At 58.9% G+C, this 14,930-nt stretch overlaps 1 protein-coding gene across 3 annotated transcripts in view; it reads left to right on the forward strand.

The window, feature by feature from the left end:
* The window catches only part of ABL1 (ABL proto-oncogene 1, non-receptor tyrosine kinase), a 148,369-nt gene that overhangs the window by 125,817 nt on the left and 7,622 nt on the right, over positions 1-14,930 (forward strand). For all 3 annotated transcript variants that reach the window (XM_051835403.3, XM_051835404.3, XM_089321434.1), the window contains exons 4-7: positions 4,593-4,865; positions 9,669-9,753; positions 11,535-11,712; positions 13,440-13,624. In XM_051835403.3, coding sequence (XP_051691363.1) covers positions 4,593-4,865; positions 9,669-9,753; positions 11,535-11,712; positions 13,440-13,624 — 721 coding nt within the window. The remainder of the gene's footprint in view (positions 1-4,592; positions 4,866-9,668; positions 9,754-11,534; positions 11,713-13,439; positions 13,625-14,930) is intronic.

Raw genomic sequence — 14,930 nt, forward strand, 5'->3', positions numbered from 1 at the left:
TTCTGTCCGGGTCGCTTCCTGTTCAGCTATCTGCCTTGGCCCGGGAGTGCAGTGGAGGATGGCCCAAGTGCTTGGGCCCTGCACCCCATGGGAGACCAGGAGAAGCACCTGGCTCCTGGCTTCGGATCGGCCGCAGCAAGCTGCCTGTAGCGGCCATTTGGTGGATGAACCAATGGAAGGAAGACCTTTCTCTCTGTCTCTCTCTCACTGTCTAACTCTGCCTGTCAAAAAAAAAAAAAATATATATATATATATATATACACTGCATATTCGCCTTTGTGTATATACAAAACAAATTGCTAGGACTGATGAATGTTTGGTTAAAATTTGTATGGGGCGGGGCTGGCACTGTGGTGTAGCAGGTAGAGCTGCCTCCTGCAGCGTTGGTATCCCATATGGGTACCGGTTCGAGTCCTAGTCGCTCTACTTCTATTCCACCTCCCTGCTAATGCGCCTGGGAAAGCAGTGGAAGATGGCCCAAGTGCTTGGGCCCCTGCACCCATGCAGAAGACCCGGATGGAGCTCCTGGCTCCTGGCTTTGGATCGGCACAGCTCCCGCCGTTGTGGCCATCTAGGGAGTGAAGCGGCAGATGGCAGCCCTTTCTCTGCTTCTCCCCCTCTCTCTGTCTATAACTCTACCTCTCAAATAAATGAATAAATCTTTTAAAAAAGAAGAGAAAAGAAATACACCAGATTCACGTTTGTATCTAGGCTGCTGCCCTCTCTCCTCCTCGGCCTGTCTGTCCATTGCCAGCGCCAGGCTGGTCGTTACTCTAACTGTATGCTGTATTTTAACATTGGGTAGCACTGTTCTGCTCTTCTGACTTGGTAGCATTTTCCTGGCTGTCTTTACAGATCTGTACCTTATGAACATACTTTTTTTTTTTTAAATGTTCTGGCTGAATCCTGTCGTCAGTGTCGCTCTCTGTCATGCGGGTTTCCTTGGTACCAGCACCGTGATTGGTAGGACAGAGCGTAGTCTCTTGTTGCGTGGTCTCCTCAGCTTGGTTTTAGTTGTTTTTCTCATCACAGATGTGGAGCTGAGTATTTGTGTCCTATAGGAGCCGCTCCAGGGCTTGGGCCCTCGTAAGCCTCAGAAGGGCGCCTTTTGAGTGAGTCAGGACCCCAGGGTGCGCCCCCAGGGGAGGCGATTCTCTGGAGCCGACAGCTCGCTCCCCTGGCACTGCTAATCCAGGGTAGGCCCTGTTGCCCTGATCCTCACGTGAGGTTCGTGCTGAGCAGGGGAATGGTGTCTCCTCCCAGAGCTGTTCCGCCAGCGGCAGTACCAGAGGCAGGCAGGCGCGATCTCGTTGACAGCTCATCAGCCGGGGCTGGGCTGAGACACTGCATAGGGAAGAAAGACCTGCTGTGGCCTACCCGACTGGCAGGATTTGAGAGCATCCGAGTGCCTGCCACTTGGGTTCCTCTCCTTCCAGGGAGAGCGCGCGGTGGGCGTGGGGGGTACTCGCTGGCAGCAGCTCCCACTGTGGGGCAGATCCTCAGCAGCCCCCGCCCCCGCCCGCCAGAGACCTCCCTTCCCAGCCCACAGGGCCACCTCTGTGCATGGGCAGCGTCAGAGTGGGACAGTTTCGTGTGGGACACCGTGGCTGGTGGGAAAATGCATCTCACGAGGTAGAACTTTTTTATTTAATGTTTGGTTACTCGTTTTTCTTCATTTGGAAGAGTAAGAGAGAGAAAGAGATCTTCCATCTGCCACTCAGCAGAACTTTGCTATGATCCTTTTTGGATTTCTAAAGGGGAAATATAAGGTTGGTGGAAGGACAGGCTGGGATTGATTAAGTTCAATTCTTACTTTCAAATTAGCTGATCTTCAGAAAAAACTGAATTTAGAAGATCCTCTCTAAGCCCCCTCCTCCTGGCTCCTCTTCCCTGTCTGGCTGATCAGTTAGCCCCAGGGCCGCAGGACTTTGGAGCTGGGCCGGTACCGACCCGAGCCTCCTGCGGGTCTAGATGTCTCGGGAGCCTTCAGATGCCTGAGACCCGGCTGTTGTTCTACCACGGAGAGCAGCTCGGCTCCTCCAGGGCTAATCCTTTGTTAATGCAGCAGAAAGAACGATCGATCCCTCCACCACCACCACGCCCCCTTCCTAAACCATTCTCAGTTCTGCTGATCTGTGTCCACACCTCGGTCCTCCTGGGTGGAGTGCACTGGTCGTGTTCCCAGTACCGCAGAGCCCTGGTCCCTGGTCTGCTGAAGTGCACCGGATGGAGGGTGGGCTTGAGCCAGAAGCTTCGGAAGCCCCTCCCTCGCCACCCAGGGACTCCGCAGGTGCAGGTGTCCTGGGCTCAGCCAGGCTTCCTGGCGTGCGAGTGGCTCTCGGGGGATGCTCACTTCCTGAGCAGCAGCCTGCAACAGCATCGGGCGCAGCCCCTGCCTGTGCGTGTGCCTGTCAGCAGGAAGATGGGTGTGGGGAGCGGCTTTGACCTGCCCTGGCTGGGGCTCGTGCATGCTGGCGTCCAGGGCGTGGCATGATGGCACAGCACTCGTGGGCTAACCTCACTGCCTCCTCTGAACAAGCCGCCCACTGCTGGTGAGCACCCAGTTCACTGGCAAAATGCCACTCAAAGCCGGAACTGGTCAAGAGGCAGCAGCCAGGCCGCGGGCGAGAGGAGCGTGAAGTGCATTTAGGGGCCAGGGTGTCAGTAGCTCCCGGGGCTGGCACGTTCATTTTACCCTGAAAAGATGAAGCACGTCACAGCGTCTGTAAATTTAGTTATCAGAAAGGGTCAAGTTTGTGCATTTGGTCAGACCTCCCGTGGCGCTCAGGTCTCTGGCAGAGTGCACCGGGAGTGCATCCTGCATGACCTGGGGCTGGGGGCCACTAGCATTCTGTGCGTGCATGGTTGGAGGAACTTGACCTTCGGGTTGGGGATCCTGCCTCCGTGCCGCCTGCCCTGGCGGGAGGAATGGGCCGTGAGCCTTGTTCCCAGGAGTCCCGAGCAGCCTCTTCTGCCCCGTACCGCCCCGTGGTGTCCAGGGTGGGGATTCCAGCAATGTCTTCTTGGAATGCCTCTTCTCACTCTGCTCCCTTCTGGCTGGGGAGTAATGGGAGCACAGGTCAGGGCTGGGAACAGTTCTGTCTGTGACTAAGGCTGAGCAGTGGGCCGTGGCCGTGGCCGTGGCCGTGTGGGTCTTCAGTGGGTCTTCAGGGCAGGCTCAGTGGCTCCCTCACAGGCTCATGTGTGTATATCCCTGGGTGTGAGTGTGGCCCGTGCAGCCCCAGGGCTTCTCCTTGGTGCTGTGGTGGACGAAGCAGGCCTCCCGGAAGGCCCCGTTTCGCAGGGGTACGAGCCAGGCTCCAGGAGCCGCCTTCACGGGAGGAGCAGGCCCGGAGCAGGGGAGTCCCGGACAGATCCTGGACTTCTCGGAATTCTGTTTCAGCAAGGTTGATGCCAGTAGACTTCTATAAGCCCAGAGTTTTAAAAGTTCACTCGTGTCCCCTCTCCAAGCAAAAAGAGAGAGAAGGGGTGGGGGGGCACGAGCGAGGCAGCGAGGTCTCTTGCTGAGTCCTGTGACCGTCTTGAGGGTTTACAGGTGGGTGGGCCTGTGTGCTGGGTCACTCCCTGCTTTACCTGGTGTTGCTAACTTCAGGGAGCAGTGGTGCCTGAACTGCCTTGACCCGGCCGTGCGTCTCCGTCTCATTCTCTTCCCAGGCCATAAGACGTTATAGCGGCAGCAGAAGCCTGGGCCTTTTTCTCCTCGTCATGCCAGTGTCACTGCTGTCCTCGCTGTCCTCCTCCTCCTTGGGTCTTTGCACTTGGGGCAGGTGCCCAAACACCTTGTTGTGATACGAGTCCTCCCTGGCCTCCCCAGTCTCCGCTGTGGTCGGCTGTCCTCAGCGTGCCAGCAGGCTCAGGTCCAGGCCGGAGCCCAGGTGTTCTGTGTGGGTTGCCGTGCACAGGTGTTTGGGGAAGGAGGCATTCCCCCCCCCCAGCCCTGTCTTTGCTGCTATAGATCTCACACAGAGACAGGCGTGTGCTTGTGTCTGAAATCCTCGTCCTTCCCCATGCCGGAAATGGTCGTGCAGCCTCCTGTGCGGCCGTCACGCCCCCACTGTGCTCCTGGGGAGCGCTGATGGAGGCAGCCCACGGGGGGTGCCACGGGGATTTGCACGTCTTGGCCTCGGTGTGTTCTTATCCTGTGGGGGCAGGACGAAGCAGTGAGCAGGAGGTGACCAGCTAGTGTCAGATACATGCAGAGGAGACAGGCTCGAGGTGGGCGGGGACTTCAGCCTGGGTGGTCAGGGAAGGCGGCACCGACAGTTAAGGTGGTCTCAGAATGGTAAGCAAGACCTGGGCGTGGGCGGTTTCATGGGGGGTTTAGGCAGAGGGTGCAGCAAGTGCAAAGGCCCTGAGGCCTTCTGCTGTCTGTTCTGCTTCTGTGAGTACGTGAGAGCCCTGTAGAGGAAGACACTACACGTGATTTTCTAAACGCTGTCCTGAGTGTGGAGGTGCTTATTTGACATCTTTGCTGTTCACTAAAAATGGAACGACGGCTCAGACGGCTTTATTTGGGTTGTTTGAGAGTGCACCTGCTGTGTGGACTGAAGGCTGTCCGCTGTCTTCCTCAGCTCTACGTCTCCTCGGAGAGCCGCTTCAACACCCTGGCGGAGCTGGTCCATCACCACTGCACCGTGGCCGACGGCCTCATCACCACCCTGCACTACCCAGCCCCCAAGCGCAACAAGCCCACGGTGTACGGCGTGTCCCCCAGCTACGACAAGTGGGAGATGGAGCGCACCGACATCGCCATGCGGCACCGGCTGGGCGGCGGCCAGTACGGGGAGGTGTACGAGGGCGTGTGGAAGAAGTACAGCCTCACGGTGGCCGTGAAGACCTTGAAGGTGGGCGGAGCTCTCTGCGGGGTGGGGGGGGCCCTCTCCGTGCTCTCCGTGTGTTTCCCGGGGGGTGAGGGCAGCCGCACGCCCACAGGCCATGGGGCAGCTTTCTCTTTCTATGGCGAGACTCTTCCTGCCACAGGGCGTGGCGGCCACGTCCTCCTGAGAGTCAGACGGGGGTGGGGGTGGGGGGCAGGAAGGCCCCCGGTTTGGAAAGAGCAGTAGGCAGAATGCCCTTGCCTCTGCTGTTGGCAGGTGCCCGCCTGGCCCTCTGCCCTCGGGGTTGGGGCCCGGCTTCTGCGAGCAGAGGGCCAAGTGCTCCCTGCTAACACACACGCTGCCCGTGTACTCCCTGACGAGGGGGCACTGTGGTTCCAAGCACATTTTTTTCTCCTCAAATTTTTGAAATCCTTAGGACGCGGTGGGGGGGTGATTTCCGTGTTCAGACCACTGCTGCCTTCAGATGCGGCCTGTGGTGAGTGTCCCCTAGTGTTAGCCCGCGTCACTCACTGGTTTTCAGTGAACTCTGATTATGTCGGCCCCTGCACAGGCTCGCTGGGGGAGCCCCAGGTTGTAGCCGTTAGAAAAGGAGCAGCTGGCGCCGTGGCGTAGGACAGGAAGAGCAAAGCAGCCCCGCCCCGCACCTCACCCCTCTGCGCCCGCCCGTGGTTGGATGCGGGGTGGAAGCACAGGCCCAGAGGAGCAGGCCTTGCCCAGCGTGCTCAACCGGGGAGGGCCCGGGCCTTCCCCACACGTCCGGGCCAGGGCGTGTAAAGATGCGGTACACCGGGTTTCAGCCAGTAAAGGCTTGTTTGAGAACTTGGAAGGATGAGAGCCTGCGGAGTTTGTATCTGAGGCAAGGCCACCTCTGTGGTTGATGCCACAGTGTCGCATGTCGGCCGTCGGAGAGGATGCCAGGGAGGGCGCTGGTGGGGTGGAGCTGATTTCTACACCAGCGAATCAGGATTGTTTGGGAACGGGTGCCTTTTAGGATCTGCTTACTATCGATGGATTATCGGACTCCAGGGGCTTTCCCCAAGAGTTGGATTCACTCAGGGTCCCACGACTGATAAAGACTTATAGGATCTAGGGCGGCCGTTTGACCTCACGTGGCCTGTGCCCCACATCTGAGTGCCTGGGGTTGGTTCCCGGCTCTGGCTCCTGACTCCAGCTTCCCCCAGTGCAGACCCTAGGAGGCAGCGCTGACAGCTCCAGAGGTTCGGTCCCAACCACCCCACGTGGGTGGCCTGGATGGAGTTCCCTGGCTTCAGCTCGGCCCAGCCCTGGCTGCTATGGGATTTGAGGAGTGAACCAGAAGATGGGAGTTCTCTGGGGCTGCGTGTCTCTCTCAACTTTGACAGGAAGAGAACGGGGTCTAGTTGCATGGTTCCTGTGGGTAGTCACCCAGGTGGGATCTAATCAGAGGGAGGTGCGTCCCTTTTCCTCAGTCAGCTCCAAGCATGGCACCAGACTACCAAATGCGCTGTTCCTCCTTCCGCCCCGCCCTGCGGAAACAGCCTTGCAACATGTTGCCTCGCTGTCAAGTGAGGTTGGTATCAGCACTTCGGCTGGTTATCTCCACAATGGAAACCCAGCTCCTAGATTCCGAATCAGTCTTGGCTAACGCTCGTGGAGCGCTGGCAGTGCCTGGTGGAGTTCAGTGCTTGTTGCGTACAAAGTCCTGCTTAACGCCTGCAGCCGTCGGACAAGGAATGAGCGGAAGCGATGTGAGCCCGGGGTCCAGCTCCTCTTGGTCAGTTGATTAACTCCTCAGACTCCCTGAGCACCACCTTAGCCAACTGAAAGCCTGCCTTCCCCTCCTTCCACTGACCTCCCGCAGAGGCCATGGCCGCTTTTCTCTTCAAAACCTGAAAATCTCTTGCCGCTGCAGCCCAAGCTGCTTTCGCTGCACAGATCTTGCTACGCCTCTGCGCCGAGCCCCACCTCCTGTCCGCGGGGTCGGAGGACAGCGTCAGACTCAGACAGAGCTCTGCCATCTCTGGTTCACTCCCTGAATGGCCTCAACAGTTGCCTGGGCCAGGCCAAGGCCAGGAGCCCAGAGCTCAACCCAGGTCCCCCATGGGCGTGGCAGGGACCCAGCTCTTTGCCTCCAGGGTGCACATTAGCAAGAAGCAGCCCCAGGCTGGCACAGGGACCCCAGTATGGGATGTGGGTGTCCCGAGCAGTACAGTTTTGTTTTTCAACTTTTAAAAATTGTTTATTTATTTTCATCTACTCAAAAGGGGGAGAGAAGGAGAGACAGAAAAACGTCCATTCGCTGGTTCACTCCCCAAATGCCTGCAATAGCCAAGAGCCAGGAACTCCATCCAGGTTCCCACGTGGGCGGCAGGGGCCCAAGTTACGTGGGCCATCATCTGCTGCCTCCAGGGAGCACTAGGAGGGAGCTGGGTTGGAAGTGCAGAGTAGCTGGGACTCGAACCAGGCAGCCCCATGTAGCATGCAGGTGTCCAAGCAGCGGCTTAACCCCCTGCACCACAGTGCCCACCCCAAGTTCAAATGAGTTGTATCCCAAAAGTTAGTTTTTAAGTCAAGATGTGACTCATGAACTAACTGATAAATTTCCTTTATTTTTTTTTTAAAGATTTATTTATTTTAAAGAGTTAGAGTCTTCCATCTGCTGCTGGTTCACTCTCCAGTGGCTACAACAGCCAGGGCCAGGAGCTCCTTCCCAGTCTCCCACGTGGGTACAAGGGCCCAAGGACTTGGGCCGTCTTCTACTGCTTTCCCAGGTGCACTAGCAGGGTGCTGGATCAGAAGCAGAGCACCCAGGACTCAAATCGGTGCCCATGTGGGATGCCGACGCTGCGGCCTGGGCTTTAACCCGCTGTGCCACAGCACCGGCCCTAAATTTGCTTTTAAAACAGGAAAACAACCTTGTGTGCTTTTCACATGGGCAGTGTGTGCTCGTACCTGCCTCTCTTCCCCCCCCCCCCCCCGTGTTCACATCTTTGCTGGGTCTGCGTGTGTGACTGAGCCGTGCGGCAGCGTGTTGCGGGCACTGCTCTGCACCTCTGTCCCCCTGCTGTGTCTCGGGACACGTGAGGCCGGCTGGCTGTGGGGTGGCCTGCTTTGCCAGACTCCATGGGTCTCTGGTTACCTCCAGTATTTTGCTGTCACAATGCTGCAGGATCGCCCTCGTTGGCCACGTGGGGGAGCGTTCTGCCGGGTTAGCTCCTCAGGACTGCGGGGTCAGGGACGCCGAGCCTCCCACCCGGTGCCTTCCCGAGGCCTCCGGCCCGTTCACCCTCCTTCCTGGGGGCGCAGGAAGTGCCGAGTCGCCCTCACAACGGTGTGTGTTTTGCTTTTAGATTTTTTCTCCCAGGGAATTGGTCTCATTGGGGGCTGCAGAAATAGCCAGAGACTCAGCACAGGCGCCGGCAGCCGTCTGTCTTGGCCTCAGCGAGGGCGGCCGTTCCTTGCCGTGGGCTGTCTGGCTGTGGAGCTGCATGCTCTTGGGCTGTTTGGGGACTGGAGCTCGAGGGGTCCCTTGGTGAACTTGTTTCCCCTGGGATTGCCCGTGAGTTTCGAGTCCCACACCTGGTCTGTAGCCGCCCAGAAACTCTGCCCGTCCCTGCGGTGTGTTCTTTATGTCCGTCACTGTGCGCGTCGCCTTGCCCTCGGAGCGTTTGGTTAGAAACCGGACGTAGACGTGGCGGGCCCTGCCGCAGGCCAGCGGAGAGCACTAGGCGTTGTTCAGGAGCGCGGGGAGGCCCAGTGCTGCTCACCACGCTACAGTGCCTGCATTGGAGGGTGCACGCCAAGCAGGAGGGCGTGGGTGAGGGGACGCATCTGGGAGAAGCCCCAGTGTTCCTCAGAGAGCGCACGTGCCGTCCACGTCCCGAGACAGCAGCCGTGAGAGGCAGTGTGGCTGGCCAGCGCCCAGGCCCTGCGCCCGGCGTTCCCAGCCTGAGCTGGGTCCTGGTGTTCAGAGAGGCCGCGGGGCAGCAGCAGCAGGCTGGTAAGAGCGGTCAGTCGTCCTCTTCCCGCTGCTGCCCCGCCAGATGCCCACCCGCCTCTGGCCCCTCCCCAGCAGGCACGGACGAGACCGGCTGAAAATGACCGGCCTGCGCTTGCGTCCGGGTTCCTTTATTTCACGGTGCAGTGCAAAGTTCTCTTCTAAAACAGCACAGGATCTCATCAGGGGAGTTAGAGTTCACGCGAGCACAGATCTGTGCTTCCAGCAGGGGGAGACAAACTCACACTGATCTTTCTGAGGAAAGCAAGGACTGAGGCTGGCAGGGTGGGGGAGAAGCACAGGTGAGGAGAGGGTGCCCGAAGCCCTCTTGTTGGCCTGTTCGCGCCTGCCAGGTTCTGGAACGTGCAGGGTCCGCAGCTCTGAAATGACGTCACTGTGTGTGACCGGTTGTATTCCACCTGCCCGGAAAGCCTGGTTCGAGAGTTAGCTTTGGAGCACGTTGCTGGCCAAGCAGGACCCTTGGCGCCCAGCACTGACCGCGGTTCTGGCAGCATTCACGCCTCAGCGCTGGCGTGAGCGTGTCACTGGTCGGTCAGAGCGCCCTGAGAAGCAGGGGCTCCAGAGGATTGAACTGCCCGCTCCGACTCCTGGCTCCAGCCTGGAGTAGCCTCTGGAGGGTAGCCTCTGTGAGCCGACTTTGACCTTTGGCCTTGGGTGAGAATTCCCAAGTTCAGCACCAGAGGCAAAGGTGCGGCTGGGCTGAGTGGCGCCTCCGAGCCCGTGCCGTCAGGCGAGGGCCCGGGCGTGTGAGCCCTCCCGCGTGCGCCCCTGCTCGGCGTGCGGGCTGACTTCAGCCCTGTGTTCGTCCGCAGGAGGACACCATGGAGGTGGAAGAGTTCCTGAAGGAAGCCGCGGTGATGAAGGAGATCAAGCACCCCAACCTGGTGCAGCTGCTCGGTACGTGGGGCTCCCGGGGGGCCCGGGTTCCACGCCTGCTCTCTGCGGCATCAGCTCTCCGTGGAGAGGGCCGCTGTGGGAGGGGACGAGAGTGGCGCTGCTCTAAGCAGGGGTGAGGGGACGAGAGTGGTGCTGCTCTAAACAGGGGTGAGAGGGGACGAGAGTGGCGCTGCTCTAAACAGGGGTGAGGGGACAAGAGTGGTGCTGCTCTAAACAGGGGTGAGAGGGGACGAGAGTGGCGCTGCTCTAAACAGGGGTGAGGGGACGAGAGTGGTGCTGCTCTAAACGGGTGAGAGGGGACGAGAGTGGCTGCTCTAAACAGGGGTGAGAGGGGACGAGAGTGGCTGCTCTAAACAGGGGTGAGAGGGGACGAGAGTAGCACTGCTCTAAACAGGGGTGAGGGGACGAGAGTGGCGCTGCTCTAAACAGGGGTGAGGGGACGAGAGTGGCGCTGCTCTAAACAGGGGTGAGGGGACGAGAGTGGCGCTGCTCTAAACAGGGGTGAGAGGGGACGAGAGTGGCGCTGCTCTAAACAGGGGTGAGAGGGGACGAGAGTGGCGCTGCTCTAAACAGGGGTGAGGGGACGAGAGTGGTGCTGCTCTAAACAGGGGTGAGAGGGGACGAGAGTGGCGCTGCTCTAAACAGGGGTGAGAGGGGACGAGAGTGGCGCTGCTCTAAACAGGGGTGAGAGGGGACGAGAGTGGTGCTGCTCTAAACAGGGGTGAGGGGACGAGAGTGGTGCTGCTCTAAACGGACGCTTTGCTAGAAGCAGTCACATGTGGCTCTCAGGCCGGCTTCTGGAAGTGCCTGCTGGACTCTTACGGTGGTGATTCTGCAGTGGACGCCACCGTCGGGCTCGGTCCTGTGGGCTGGGTCTCTGTTGAGGGGTTCTGGTCCTGTGGGCTGGGTCTCTGCCTGCGTGGGTTCTGGTCCACTGGCCTGAGAGGAAGCAGAGAGCAGGCCGCGCTCTCACAGGAGCAGTGTCAAGCCGCTGCTGCCTGGAACCATGGTAGAAGGTGGGCCGAGGGGCCGGCACTGTGGAATACCAGGTACAGCCACAGCCCATGGTGCCGGCATCCCATAGGGGCGCCAGTTTGAGACCCGGCTGCTCCCCTTCCGATCCAGCTCCCTGCTGTGGCCTGGGAAAGCAGTAGTAGATGGCCCAAGTGGTTGGCCCCTGACCCGCATGGGAGACCTGGAGGAAACTCCTGGCTCCTGGCTTTGGACCAGCCCAGCCAGCTCCTGCCATTGCAGCCATTTGGGGAGTGAACCAGTGGATAAGTTGATCTTCCTTTCAAATAAATAAATCTTTTAAAAAAAATAATAAAAGAAGTGGGGCCCAGGACATCGGTGCAGAGGTGCAGAGTTTATGTTTCAGGAGCCTCTCTCTCTCTCTCTCTCTCTCTCTCAGATTTTTATTTATTTATCTGAGAGGTAGAGTTACAGACAGGATGAGACAGAGAGGTCTTCCATCCACTGGTTCACTCCCCAGATGGCCACAATGGCTGGAGCTGAGCCAATCTGAAGCCAGGAGCCAGGAGCTTCTTCTGGGTCTCCCACACGGGTGCAGGGACCCAAGCACTTGGGCCATCTTCTACGGCTCTCCAGGGCATAGTAGAGAGCAGGATCAGGAGAGGAGTAGCCAGGATTAGAACCAGCGCCCATATGGGATGCCGGCGCCATAGGCGCAGAATTAACCTACTGCACCCCGGCACTGGCCCCAGGAGCATCTCTAGTGGCAGCCCCCTTCAGTGCTCGCTCGCTCGCTGTCTGGTCGGCAGGGGTCTGCACCCGGGAGCCCCCGTTCTACATAATCACTGAGTTCATGACCTATGGGAACCTGCTGGACTACTTGCGAGAGTGTAATCGGCAGGAGGTGAACGCTGTGGTGCTGCTCTACATGGCCACGCAGATCTCGTCAGCCATGGAGTACCTGGAGAAGAAGAACTTCATCCACAGGTAGGGGCGGCCGCGGCGCCCGCACACGCTGGACCTCAGAGCAAAGATGGGTGCCAGGTTCCTGGCGTGGCCAGCGTTGGCATGCGCCCAGGACTAACTCCAGCCAGGCCTGCACCCTGGACTGGCGGAGCAGTCAGTCCCTGGGGTAAGGAGCCTTTCGCTTGTGAGCCATTTTGAAGTGAGCAGAACAGTAAATGAAGGTTGTGAAAGGCGTCCCTCCTCGCCTCGCAGCTCCTCTGACACCAGTGTCCCTGTCCCCGGGGCCGGCCTTCCTCAGCCCTGGGGGCAGTGGGCACTGCTTTTCTGCAGGCTCGCCGTAGCAGCGCTGCGGAGGTCTCGTGCTGTGTGTGCGTGTGTGCACACGTGTGTGTGTATGTATGCACTGTGCGTGTGTGTACGCACTGTGTGTGCGTGCGCATGTGTGTGTGTGCGCACTGTGTGTGTGTGTGCATGTGTGCTTCCTCCCTTGTCTTTATTATCGTTTCTCTCCACTTGACTTGCTGTCAGCTGGTTCGCGGGTGTTCCCACGATTGTCAGAACGCAGGTATGAGGCCTGAATTAAGCGTCTTGCTGGCGCTGCAGCCTGGAGTGCTTTGACCTTCAAGTGTGCCAGTTGCCTCGGGCTTTGCATTCTTTGCTGGTGGAAATGGCCTCCTAGCAAAGTGACAGCCCATGCAGGACGCAGCCTGATGGGCTCGCCGAGTCGCAGACGAGATGTTTGCCGCGCCGCCGCGTGGCCTTTCCTGCCCAGTTAACTCGAGTGTGAAACCTCTACACGAGGTTGCCGTGCAGAGAAGCAGAGCGGCGCAGGAGTCGCGGGCAGCTCCTCGTCCTCAGATTTTCCGTGCCCCACAGGAGCCTGGTCCAGATGCTCCCGTCACTCGGGACGTGAACCCTCTGATGCTGCACATTGAGATTTCCTGACTCCTGGTTTGCCGTGCACGGCTGGTCTGCTCCCTCTTCACTCAGGCACACTTAAGATGCTTTGCCGAAATCCCATTAGGCACAGCTCTTCGTGTTTAATGCCTCTCTCCTTGCTGATGCCCAGGCTCCCGCGCAGCCGTCGCTGCATGCGGCTGCCTCCTCGCACTCCTGCACCCCGGTGTGCCTTGTGCATTTGTGGTTAACATCCGTGGAGCAGAGGTTAAACGGCTGCCTCCCTGGAGGCTCAGGAGGCGGGAGGAAGAGAGTTGCGAGGAGGCATTTGGGTGAGCATCAGGAAGAGAGAGGGAGGGAGGAGGCAGAATCTAGGTGGAGGCGCCCGGGCTTTATTTTACTCTGTCCTGGTCATGCCTGGGTAGGACAAGTGGAGACTGTCCTACCTACGTTCCTTGTGACGGAGGATTGGGCTGAGCGTTGGTTGCCGTGCCAGCGTGCAGTAGCGGTAACGGCGCCCTTACGTAACTCGCCGCTGCTCTCCAGGCATTGCTGGAAGCACCTGACACGTTCGTTCATCGCGCGCAGCCCCAGGGTGTAGGTGCCTTTATCATCATCCTCACCTTACAGGGTAACTAACCTGCTGCAGGTCTCAGTGCCTCCCGGGCTGCCCCTGGCGCCGTGCTGGGGCTCAGGCCATGCGCCCAGGGGCTGGCACCGCCCCCAGCCTGCAGGGTCTGAATGCCTGCAGGGGCCGACGCCGTCTGCCTCGCCAATTCTGCACCTTCGCTTGCTGGTGGTGGATTTGGGCAGCCGAATCCTGGGGGTCTCACGGTGACCTTCCTTCCCAGGGACCTTGCTGCCCGGAACTGCCTGGTAGGGGAAAACCACTTGGTGAAGGTGGCTGATTTTGGCCTGAGCAGGCTGATGACAGGGGACACCTACACGGCCCACGCCGGAGCCAAGTTTCCCATCAAGTGGACCGCGCCGGAGAGCCTGGCCTACAACAAGTTCTCCATCAAGTCCGACGTGTGGGGTAAGAGCCGCTGCCCGGCGCAGTCCACTCCCGGGGGGCTTTGCTCCGTTCTCCTCTGCCTCATGCACCAGCTCTTTCCCTTCCAGTCCCTGGTCTCCATTACTTCTCCTTCTTTCTCACTTTATTTCTCTACTTTTGATTCGTTTTGTCTATTTGAAAGGCAGAGGAAGAAAGAGAGAGAGAAAGGGCCATTTGTTCCCAGCCGGTTTCAAACCAGGGCAAGCGTAACAACCACTACACCACAGGAACCGCCTGCTTCTTTGTCATTTAAAATCCTTTCCCCTTTGTTTTCTTGTCAAGGTAGAGTGAGAGTGAGCTTTTTCTTCCTCAGTTATGCAGAATAGCTTGCTGTAACTTATTATTGGGTCATCTTCCACTGCTTTCCCAGGCCACAGCAGAGAGCTGGATCGGAAGAGGAGCAGCCGGGGCTCGAACCGCTGCCTATACGGGATGCCGGCACTGCAGGTTTTAACCCGCTGCGCCACAGTGCTGGCCCCCAACCCTCATGTTTTTAAAAGCGAATCCCAGGCCCCATGTTATTTTGTGTCTGGTGTTCGGCTCCCAGCTAGCTGGACTGTGAAGCTCGGGCTGTTTCTCACAGTTTGCACTGAGATCCAGGTGTGGTTCCCGCAGTGCTTGGCCGGTCTTTGCCGAAGCCGCCTCCAGCCACGGCTCCCTCTCCGTGTCCTTTTTCCCTTGGTTTCCTTTTATGCAGAAGCTCCGTCGCTTGTCCTTGAGTTTCCCACGTGGTGGGTTTTCTCTGCCACCGCTGCTTCTGGGGTCCCGTCGCTGGGTCGCTGAGTCGGCAGCTTCGTCACATCCGGGCCTGCCTTGGGCCTCTTCCACCAGGACTTGGGAAGGTGGCGTGCTCTGTCCTCGGCAGTGCGTCCTGTCCGCGTGTGCCGACACCCAGCGCCTAGACGCGCTGCTTGACAAGGGATGCCAGGAGGAGGTTCCCTGGATCCGTCTTTCCTCACTCACTTATTAGCAGGCTGCTCTGCAAGAAGCCCCTCCCCTTGTCTGCCCGGGCCTTGGTGCTAGTACTAGCGTAGAAGCGGCAGGGTGAGTGCCTGCTCCTCTGCCTTTGTTTACCAGTTTTTGAGATAAGCTGGTCTGTTGATGCCCCTCCGTGGTGCCCCGTGAGGTTTTGTTGTTTGTCACTGCTGATGTCATTATGAACCGGGGAGCTTTATCTGACACATAGAGAGGGGGAGACACACACCCACACACGGAGCAAGGTATATCTTCCGTCTGCGGGTCTCTCCCCAAATGCCTGGGACAGCCGGAGCTCAGCCCGGAGCCAGGA

The sequence above is a fragment of the Oryctolagus cuniculus genome, chromosome 1 (assembly GCF_051225735.1).
Source record: "Oryctolagus cuniculus isolate XC-2025 breed Fujian yellow rabbit chromosome 1, ASM5122573v1, whole genome shotgun sequence".
Taxonomy (NCBI): Eukaryota; Metazoa; Chordata; class Mammalia; order Lagomorpha; family Leporidae; genus Oryctolagus; species Oryctolagus cuniculus.